The 11,718-nt window shown below is 39.6% G+C and overlaps 1 protein-coding gene across 1 annotated transcript; it reads right to left on the reverse strand.

Annotated features, from left to right (window-relative positions):
- Nucleotides 1–10,273: 10,273 nt before the first annotated feature.
- On the reverse strand, nt 10,274–10,859 carry LOC119508878 (splicing factor 3B subunit 6-like). Its single transcript, XM_037802607.1, has 2 exons — nt 10,535–10,859; nt 10,274–10,317 (listed from the first exon to the last, which is right to left on the reverse strand). Exons 1-2 carry the CDS (start codon nt 10,857–10,859, stop codon nt 10,274–10,276), a joined length of 369 nt encoding a protein of 122 aa, XP_037658535.1.
- Nucleotides 10,860–11,718: the final 859 nt, after the last annotated feature.

Genomic DNA, 11,718 nt, shown 5'->3' on the forward strand with positions numbered 1-11,718 from the left:
GTCTGGGATTCACACGTTGAGAATCTCACTCAAAAGTCCTTTCATAACTACTAATGTTGTGCCCCAGAAGTTCAGAAAAACAACTTCTTAGGTGAATGGAATTTGAATTCCAAGTCCTACCCAGGCTTATAACTCAGATTAAGTGGATAAGTGCTCTAAAACAATATTAAGAAGATGTTATGGGAGTTTGATGAAAGAAGAGGTAAATTGTATTAAGCTGAGAAGAACAGAGGAAGTGAACATGAGAGAAAAAGAGTAATCAAGGATGTAGAGAGTGAAATTCCCACTGGGTTTTTTTGTTTTGTTTTTGTTTCTGTTTTTGTTTTTGTTTTAGTATCAAGTAATTGTCATCTCATAAATTCTTCCTAATAGGCTAGAAGTATATAATATTTACCTATTTTATAAATGGACAACTGAAGGGGAGAGATGTGAAAAAAACAATCCAGGGTTATGCTTACAAAGGAAAAGAAAAGAGCTAGCTCTCCACCTTGGTGTCCTGAACTCTAAAGCCCTAGTTCTTTCTATTATACAACATTGATGCATGAAGAAAGTCTCAGTTGCATAATGTCTAGGGTTTAAACAGGTGGAATGGGAAATATATTCTAGACAAAAGAAAAACGGTGTGTTTGAAGGTGCAGAGGTGGGAAAATACAGTGAATATTTGGACAACCATAGATAATCTAATTCAGATGGAAGTGAATGGTGAGAAGAGGCTATAAAGCCATGGCTTACAAAGCCACAAATGTGAGCTTGTCCATGAAGTATAAACTGCCATTCTGAAGACAGTGAGAGATATTGAAGGCTTTTTAGCTGAAGATACGATCAGAGCAGTACAATAACATCAATGTATAGGCTGTGTAAATTGGAAAGTTGGTAACTTTCCTGGCTGGTGGTTTCCTACTCTGAATCCAGCTCTAGAGGTGCCGCAATCAAAGGGATTCAGGAATCTATCAAAATAACAAAAAATACAGAAATGCCATGGTCAAAAGATGATAATGTGTTAGGCCCTTGCATGTGTGTTGGGCAGAGTGGGATGGAATAACCAACCCAGGGCATCTGGATATTAAACAAAGAAGCATTTTTCTTTTGTTGTTTTCTCTCCTTGATATTGCCTTGAGACGATCATTACTTTATAAGGCAGAACTACAACAACTCTTTCACAGAAATATAGAAAAACAGGCAGAAACTGTGAGAACCAATTTTCCAGAATTATGGAAAACAATCAAGGGTAAACAGGAACCAGGTAATCACTGATACAGGAAAAAGAAAACCTAAAATTTGTAAGAAAGCTGTAGGACATTTTCACTTACCCTTCCCCTCTTCTGGCTCAGAAAAGCAGTCTGTAGGACTGACAGTGGCCTGCTCTCTGAGTGTGGCAGTTTGACATGCCTTGTGTGGATCCCTGATATCTGATTATGGAATACCTAATAAGTGAATTTCTGGTGTTTATATGTCTTCACCAACCTGCTCCCTGAAAGACTGACTTGAGGTGCTCACTTGTGTCACCTAACCAGTATTCATTCTGCTTGGGGCAGAGAAGTGGTACAGAGGAGTGACATGGAATCAACCAAGTCATAACTGCCTGAGGAGAAATATGGCAATCAAGGCATAAAATACAGTGCAAAGCAAGACATGCTTAGAAAGACCTGAGAAGAACAGAGAGGTAACCTATAGTTTTAGTATAACCTGGGCTAAGGGTTGAAGGAGAGCCTCAACATAGAACCAATCTACACTACAGCTTCCAACAATCAAAAAACGAAAGAAAACAAGAAACAGCAAACCCTGGGGAAGGGGGAGAATCCGACTTCCAAAGTTAACATTTCAAAACTATTCAAATTCCCAGAGATCAACAAAAAATCACAAGACATAAAAAGAAACAGTAAGAGATGGCTCATTCAAAGGAAAAAACTTGAAAAAGGAGTAGCTCCTGAGTGAGCATGGGATGGCCATCCAAGAACAACAAATGAGTTAGGGAAATAAAACCAACTTAGTCCACCTTCCAATATTTTTCAGAGCTGCCTGACCCTTATCTAGGTCAACATCTGAGCATGCAATGCTCAATTTTGCAGATAGTCTTTGGTGTAAATTTGCTCACCTTCAGTAATAAGAGTAAAGCAGTGATACGTATGTTTGTTTATGTTTTATTGCTGGCTTGTAAATGTTCCATTTTATAAAGTAAGCAATTTGGAAGTATTTAATGACCTGATTTTCGACTATATTCACTTGGCATGTTCCACTCTCTCTGTCAGACCCATGAGAAAATGGTTGTTCCTGGGTGATGTGTTGTTCACACTGTGGAAAATCTCACATGATCTGTCTTCAGTAGCATTTATAACACAAGGAGGACCATAACCAACTGAGTTTGTGAAAGCTCTTCTCATATAGCTTGCCAAGAATTCTATCTGCTTCTGGTCCTCGCAAACTAACAAAAACTGTTGCTATGGTATCACATATTTATATGCAGGCTGTAGCAACCCATGGCCTCAGCAAAACAGGCCTGCAGATCTTTGGCGCACAGCAGTCTGCATGACCTAGGCAGCTAAATGTTTAACCTATTGTCTTTCTAAGCCAGTAAAGAAAAAAAGGGCAAATTGACCTTAAAATGTAACTTTATGCAAGCAGGCAGACAGGGAGAGGCTCTTAGTCTCACAAAAAGAGCAAAATGTAATTGTTCAAGTGTTATTCTAGTCCTTCCTGTACCACCCCCCAAGTCAGAATGACCTATTCCTGCATCTATGCTCCCCCCACCCTTAGGAAGGCCTTTGTCTTAAACCCTTATGGAAAGCTTTCTGTCCTTTTCGCATTGCTCAGTCATCTGCCCTGTGAATGCGATGCCTGCCTGGCCTGAGAGAGCCATCGTGATCTCTCCATGACTTCTCACCCTGTAAGTAAGCCCTGAATGAAAGTTCATGTATCAGAAAATGCTTGTTGTCTTCTTTGGCCTTTGGACAGACATGGCCCTCATGGGCTGTGACAACTGGCAGAGCCAGCCTGGAGAATTGAATGGCTGCCAGCCGGAGACTAAGGAGATCTCGGGCACTGATGACATGAACTTGGGGAGGGGAAAGGAGAAGACCCCAGGTGGGATACCAGCGAGGCCTGCGATGTCTGTGTGGGAAGGGCTGCCCACCCTCCCGGTGGAATGGATGTCTATGTGGGGAGGGGTGGCTACCCTCCTAGATGAGCGGAATCTGCCAAGGAAGTATGGAAATGTTTATAATGCTCTGGCTAGACAAATAGCCATCCTGTATCAGGCCACAGGACTACTGAGGATTCAGAAAGAAAAAAAGGGCCTCCAGATTGTGGCTGCAGTGGACTGGCTATTGTTAGAGGCTGTATGCACCACTACTGAGAAAGCTTTAGAAGCAAAGGTGGCCATAAGCCACCTCGGAAGTAAATTAAAGTCAGAAAAAGATATGAGGCTAGCACAAGCAGAAATGAATGATGCTCTGGATAAAAGTTTAGAAATATTGGCATACCAGCACACTAGAGTAAGAGGGCATAAACTGCCCAAAGGGCAAGTTAAGCAAATCCTGGCTTCCACTGACTGGGACCCTAAAGTGTGGGACCCTGTTGATTCCTCATCAAAAGATGATGAGCCCCTGTCTGACTGGGAAATTGATACTAAAGAAAGTAAGCATACTTGACCTCTGCTCCAACAAAGGGTTAAAGCAGAGGAAGTTCAGCACCCTGATCCCCCATGGAAGCAAGAAGGTGGGGCAGTAGCAGCAGCTTCTGATCAGAAGGTGCTCATTTCATCCTGGGAGTTTTTTCCCCAGCCGAATTAAGAGAGATTAGTAACCAATATTGACAAAAACCTAGAAAGCCATTAGCAAACTGGTTGCTCCTGTTTCATTTTGTGTTAAACCTTGCTAATATGTTATTTAGAATATTTTTAGACTTTTTCCAGTCAACCTGTGTTAGGCTTCACGTGGGGAAAACAACAATGGACATTTGCTGTGCTTCCACAAGGATAGCTTCAAATGTGGAAACCAGAAGAGCCTGACTACTCTATCAAGTTCTTGGGTTTGTCTGGTTGGGTAAAACTAAGACTATTCCTTCAGCTGTTGTTGTTAAAATGCAAAGTTATCCCACATTGCTTACTTCTAAACAGTTGATGGTTTCTTTGTGTTGTTAAGTTACTGGAAAGTGCTCATACTCTATGTAGAACAAATTTTAAAACCTTTGTATACCCTAGTTAGAAAAGGAAAATGTGGGAATGGGATTTGCCACAGTGGGCTGTGTTTAAAAAGACTAAGCAAACTATTATGCAAGCACAGACTTTAAGGGGGGTGGATCCTGATATATCCTGTGATTTGGATGTGGCCAGTGCCAATATTGGCTTTGAGTGGGGTTTGTGGCAAAGGCAACAAGGTAAATGTGTACCTGTTAGATTCTGGTCCCAACTATGGAAGGGCACAGAGCTCACATCTAGCCCTTTAAAAGAGCAATTGTGCACAGTTTATAATCCTCTGTTGCAAGTGCTGAAGGTCTAACTCAAGTGCCCAGTGACCTTACAGAAGGCGATACCCATACAGATAGGTAGATATGGGACACTATAAATGAGCCCCATTTGGGGAGTGCTTAGATAAGCACACTGACAGAATGGAAAGTCTACCTCATATGATGTGGCATTTTTAATAATGACTTTTTAAGTACAGAGATGCGTGAAATTGTAGGACCAGCCTCCTACGTGAAAGAGCAGCATGCCCTGTTTTCTTATGATCGTCTGAGGTGGCTCCTCCTGTGCCCACCGTTGATGGACAAGGAAATACACCTGACTCTACATGGACTGGCACATGGGCAACCCGCCACCTGGACAGCCATTATTGTCCAGCCCAGTACTGACACCGTCTGGCGGGAAGACATCTGGACTGCCTGCCACAAACGTAAGGTAACCGTTTATCATGTCTCTGCCCATAACACCAATTCATTACCAGGTAACATAGAAGCGGATGCCCTAGTGAAATTCCACAGCCTAACACCAACAACGCATGAAGTGGCTGAATGGCTATGCTGGAAGACTGGGCACTGAGGACACCAGATTGCTGTCACCTGGTGGCAAGTAGACTATATTGGTCCCTTTCCTCTGTCCAAAGGGACAATTATGCCTTCACCACCATGAATACGGCTAAACACTTAGGATGATAGAAACAGCGGACTCGAGGACTGTATCAGCGTTAACTCCAGAAAAAGAGACTGGCTGCCTTCCATCCACAATGGGGCAGTGATAATAACTTCCTCTTGCCTCTGCCACAAACACTAGAAATTGGGGAAAATAAGGTCAGTTGGCTCTGGTTCTGGCCCATGCAGCCACGCTGGCTGAGAATCCTAAGCCTATGGGTATTAGAATTACATAGGAAAGTAACTGTAGCTCTGACTTTGATGGGCTCCCTGCAGGGGAAGAAAACATGGTATGTAAAACCCCCTCACCTGGAACTCTTCTATCTACTATGAAGACTCAGTTCATATACATATATATATATATATACTGTTAAACCACTCAGCTGTCCAATTTAATGCTTACATGTGTTGTTAATTCTTGTTAAAAAAAGTTACTATTTCAATAATGCATTGATTAAAATGTTTTCAGTATTTAGCCTTCTAACAAGTGTAATATTATTGGTAATAATATGTTGTGAAATGCTTAAGAACAATTTCCAGAATTATTTTAATGACTTGAATGTAAAGGGTACGAGGGATGTCTCTTTTTTTTTATTATTGAAGGAAAAGGAAGTCATTTTTTCCTAAATGACTGGTTGTATCAGAATAAAAAACGGGATATGGAACAAAACCTGAATGAATATAGAAAGTTGCAGAAAGTTGGTGGAAAGGGAAATTTCTGTGATAAAGGTTAAAAAACAGTGAAAACTGGATGTAGAGTAAGGCAGAATGCCTGGTAGTGTTTTCCTTCAGCTATTTTAGCCCAGGCAGTATTTGTACTAAATGATAAAACTCATTAACCTGGCCATAGCACCACTTGCTAATAGGTTTATTATCTCTCTGTACCAGTGTATTATTACTATGTTGTTTATTGTATTGTTGTTGTGAATTATAGACGTAAAGTCTGTCCTATGGTCAATGTAAACTGTTGTGCAGGGGTGGATTGTAGCAACCCATGGCCTGAGCAAAACAGGCCTGCAGATCTTTGGTGCACAGCAGTCTGCATGACCTAGGCAGCTAAATGTTTAACCTATTGTCTTTCTAAGCCAGTAAAAAAAAAAAAAAAGGATAAATTGACCCTAAAATGTAACTTCATGCAAGCAGGCAGGAAATGAGAGGCTCTTAGTCTCACAAAAAGAGCAAAATGTAATTGTTCAAGTGTTATTCTAGTCCTTCCTGCACCACCCCCCAGGTCAGAATGACCTATTCCTGCATCTGTGCTCCCCCCACCCTTAGGAAGGCCTTTGTCTTAAATCCTTATAAAAGGCTTTGTCTTTTTTTGCATCACTCAGTCATCTTCCCTGTGAATGCGATGTCCTGAGAGAGCCATGATGATCTCTCCATGACTTCTCATCCTGTAAGTAAGCCCTGAATAAAAGTTCATGTATCAGAAAATGCTTGTTGTCTTCTTTGGCCTTTGGACTGGCATGGCCCTCTTGGGCTGCGACACAGGCTTTCCCTTATGTAGTAAAATGGTACCCACTAATAGACCAAGAGCATAGAAACCTGTATCTGGATGGTTACCAAGTCTGTCAGCTGCATATTGACAGTCTTCAGTACAAATTAAATACCTGGTTGGTGATGCATAAGTATTCAATATCCTTCCCTTGATATCAGCAATAGCTTCTTGAGAAATTTCATCTGCTTTATTAGAGTCGAGACTAAAATCTGATGGCAGAAACAGCAGAAATACAATTGTAAGAAAGCAAAAGCTGAATGGAAAGTTCCAACAGTGCTTATGTCTAGGTATTATAACAATGATTGATATGCTTTTATTATAAGCATTAAGCCTCAGCAATTCAGAAAATGTTGAATTACCTTTTGGAAGTGTACCCATTTCAGTGATGAAAACCCCAGGCATAAATATTTATTTGTTGTTGATATTAAAGAAATAATTAGCAGCAGCTTTTGTGGAAAACTGAAGCTTTGGCAGGTTCCTCAAGAAGTTATATATAGAATTATGATATGACCTAGCAATTCCACTCCTACTGTAACTGAAAGAATTGAAAGCAAGTTTTCAAGTAAAAATCTCTGTGTGAATATTCATAGCAGTATATTCACAATATCCAAAAGGTGGAAACAACTCAGATGTCCATTGATGGATGGATGGTTAAACAAATTGCATATCCATACAATGGAATATTATCATCCATAAAAAAAGGAATAAAATACTGATACATGCTACAACATGGATGAACCTGAAAAACATTAAGAGGGAGAAGCCATTACCAAAAGGTCACGTTATATGATTCCATTTATATGAAATATACAGAAGAGAAAAGCTCATAGGGACAGAAATTAGTCCAGTGCTTCCCAGAGCTGGACTGGGAGGGAGGATGGAATGGGGAGTTACTACTTAACAGGCACAGGGTGTTCTTTTGGAATGATGAAAATGTTCTGGAGCTAGACAGTGGTGATAGTTGCACAACATTGTGAATGCACATAATGTCACTGAATTGTACACTTTACAAAGGGTTAAAGTGATAAATTTTAAGTTATGTACATTTTACCATGATAAAAAGAAAAATTAATAATAGAAAAAGAATTCCAAGTTATTTAAAAGGATATGCAAATATGACAAGAGAACTGTCAAAAATAGAAAATAATGTTGGAGACAACATGGAGCTGAAGATAAATTTGAAAATGCACGCCCTGAAAATCTTCACCAAGCTTTGTAAGTCATCTAGCAGTCTACGGGACAAGGAAAACCAGTATATAAAAAAACCTTTTCTATCATATTCACCAGATCCTTCTCTTGAAATTTTATGCAGATGCCTTAGCACAACCCAACAGAAATTACCTTTCTTGCTTTTCAGAACAACAGAGATGTATACTATGACTGTCTCCCAGAAATGCATACAAGAACTGTTGGGACTTCATGTCTTCTCACTTTCTTGAGAAGGTGACGGCATCTTTGTGTAAGGGGGTCGTTCCAACTTCTCAAGTAGAAGCATGAAGCTGGATTATTGTTGTATTGAAATTTAATAGTGCAAAAAGAAGGGTGTATATAGCCCAAAGAATAAACTCTGTTGATTATTAACATATCATCTCCCACCCTTCTCTACTCTCTTTTCTGATGCTAGAGTTGGAAATCTGTCAACTACATTTCTCCTTTGCTAGCTGCTGTATCTCCTTTAGACTCAAAGGCTGCAGGAGGAAGAAGGAATTACTCATTCCTGTTTTGCTTTCTGTTTCTATCGTACCAGTGCAGCAAGGGGTTTTTTGGTAGCAGTTAGTGCCAGCAACATTTCTTCCAGTGTGCAGTTTCCCCACACTCCTAGAACCAGCCTCACTGCACTGCTCAGGAATCCAAATAGAAGCCCTGGCAGCACCCACTCCACAGGGAGCTGAGCCCCAGAACCACAGCGTGCCTCCTCCAAACACTTAACTTGTAATAATTCCAACTTCTTTCCCTCTTCCCTGCAGCCTTAGAAGGGCAATTACTACCTCTGTGATACCCTGATGTCTCCTTTGCTTCTCTGATTCTTTAATATCCCACTAATGATACTTTATATTAAATTTTTTCCCACAAAATAATTCTTCTGATTGGCCCTGGACTATAATACCTATAGATTTGTTTAGAGTATTAGAGAGTGTGCATTTATATAAATGCAGTAAGTAATGTACATATACAGACCAGTTGTGTAATACATGGAACTACATATGCTAATAAATATATGTTATATACTCTAATTCTCTAAACAATTGTATATACACAATTGTATATAAATACAATGATATATAACGTGCTTAGACAGTATAAAAATATTGACTATTTTTATTAGTAAAAGTACTATAATATTGATACACTGCCTTGAGAACTTTTTTTTCTCAGAAAATTATTTTATTTTTGTAAATAGTTAAAGGCACACCGTACATTACAAAAATTTATAAAGAATTCATAAAAGCATTCACATGGAAGAAAATTATAGCTGTGGCCCCTTTCTCATCTGCCCATCCTTTCTAGAAATGAATCCTATTTTCTTACAGTGCTTTCAAAAAACTTTCAGACATAAGAAATAAAACAATCATTTCTTCATTTTCAATAGTCAGCTTTGAGAAAACAGTACAATAATATAAAATAGTATGGTTTTCTTAAAATTATGATAGATTTAAAAGCTAAGCATACTCAAAGGTAGAACAGATGCTCATTGTCCATTTAAATGATTCAGTGCATGTACTCTTCAAATTTCTTTTGTGTTACAGCTGTACACAAAATAATTACTCCATCTTCCATTTGGTCCCTGCCTGAACTATAAAAAGAAAGTTGTAGCTGTTTACCTTCAAGCTGGCAGCTGTGATGAATGTGGTTCTAACCCTATTACTATCATGCCACAGGAACATGTAAGAATGGGCATTAAGTACTTTATTTATGGCAAAGACATACTATACACAGATGCCTCAAAGCTGAAGGGAATGGCTACAGAAACACAATCTTGGACATGCAGCAACCAACACAGCCACCCAAGCAGCATGAGCTCAGATTTCTAACAATGTGCTGTCATTTGAATGGCCACTTCCAGAACAGACCTCTGTTCTAAGGACAAAGGTATCCATATTCACAAAAGTGCTTAATTACTATAAAGCAAGTACTATATAAACGTATAGGAGTAACTAAGGACTGGTTGCTGTTACAGCTGCATTTTAAGTGAGTACTTGACTCATCCAATCATTCGGCTTCCTTATCTGCAAAATGGAGACACCCATTTCATGGAGCTGTTATGAGCTGTTAATAGACATTCAATAAATAACTCTACAACAAGTTCCTTTGACCGCTAGGCATTGGATTGGAAAGGTCCCTGCTCTCAGGAGGCTCAGTCTCTAGGACCACCTCCTACCAAACAATTCTTGGCATGGCTCAACTGTTTTTTTAAAAATCTGGTCTCAAACAGGAGGGGAAAGTTTAAAAGAAAACACTGACATGTTTACAAAAAGCTGTAAGTTTATTAACATAATATATTCTAACATGTATAAAATTCCCAAGCAGGTCCTTTTAAATCACAAATAAGAAATCACAATACTCAGTATTAACTTAAAAAAAGAAAGAAAGAAAAGGTGGTGGTGGACACTTACGGGTTTCAGTTGAAAATGAAAATGCAGAAAACAGTGTTTACTTTGGTGGACCTGTGTTGATGCCGTATTTCTGCAGGAGGAAGAAGTACCAGTGCAGCAAGGGGTTTTTTGGTAGCGGTTAGTGCCAGCAACATTTCTTCCAGTGTGCAGTTTTCCCACACTCCTAGAACCAGCCTCACTGCACTGCTCAGGAATCCAAATGCTTCCCAGTGACATTATGTACATTCACAATGTTGTGCAACTATCACCACTGTCTAGCTCCAGAACATTTTCATCATTCCAAAAGAACACCCTGTTCTTTTCAGCTGTTCCTCTTTTTTTGTGTCCATCTTCTGAAATGCTCTGTTGGCATTATAGTACAAAACCACGAGGCATCTGTTAGAAACACTGAATCCTGATGAGTGATCGCAGGTGTTCTTGGCATCAAAGATGTCTTCATAGACTACATTAGCTGTTCCTCTAGTTTCAGGTGTGTTCCCTACTCTGATTTGACAAATAAGTCCGTATTTCCCAAATATATCATACATTTCTTCAGCTGTAATTTTGTATGGCAAATTTCTTATATACAAAATCTTATTTACTTCAGGTGGAAAGCGAATATTCGCCCTCTTGGTCACGTGCATCGCCGTCTTCGCGGGCTGATGAGGTTACCGCAACAGATGCCGAAATTCCTTGGGCTGCCCCCAGAACTCAGCTAGTTCAGCTTCAGGAGCAACACCGAGTCATACGCAAGACTTCAGTGACCAGACTCGGCCGGAAGTGTTGTAACGCCGGACGTTTCACGCCAGCCGTATAACGTACAGGGCCTAGCAGAAAACCTCCCAGGGCAAAGCGAGCCTGAGGCCGGAAGTGGAAAGGCGAGAGTACGAGCCTTTCTGGGTTCTGGAACGGAAGGGGAGAGCGTGTGTTTTGATAGAAAAGCTCTGGCTGACTTCAGCTAATGGAGTGAATCCTATGTGCATACTCCAAGGAAACAAAAAATGTGAGAAATATACATGGAGGAGGAAGGTGAATCTATATAAATTTTCTGAAACAAGAAATATCAGTCTTTTATAAATGAAAAATCCTATTTAAGCATCCTCTTTTGACCATATGGAATATGGAGGTTCAGAAAAATTGATGTCCAAGGAAAGGTATCAAGCAAAAGAAGAAAACTACTAAACTTTGATCTCTTATTATGTACCACTTTGCCATGTTATCCCACTTACTTTTACCATCACTCTGTTGAATTAGTTTATTCTTATTTTCTATAGATGGGGCAACAAAGATTCAGAGAGGTTACATAGCCTGTCTTGGGTTACATATGTTAGCAAGTGGCAGTAGGATGTGAAACTAGATCTGTTTTACAAAAACATAAAAATCATTAGAAGAGAAACTTCAGATGGTGTGCATGTGAGTATTTATGAGATTGTAGCAAATATGAGGAATAAAGTGTCCTCATCAAATAAAAAAATATGAAGTTCACATTCTGATAAATAAAGG

This window comes from Choloepus didactylus, chromosome 14 (genome assembly GCF_015220235.1).
Source record: "Choloepus didactylus isolate mChoDid1 chromosome 14, mChoDid1.pri, whole genome shotgun sequence".
In the NCBI taxonomy this organism is placed as follows: domain Eukaryota; kingdom Metazoa; phylum Chordata; class Mammalia; order Pilosa; family Megalonychidae; genus Choloepus; species Choloepus didactylus.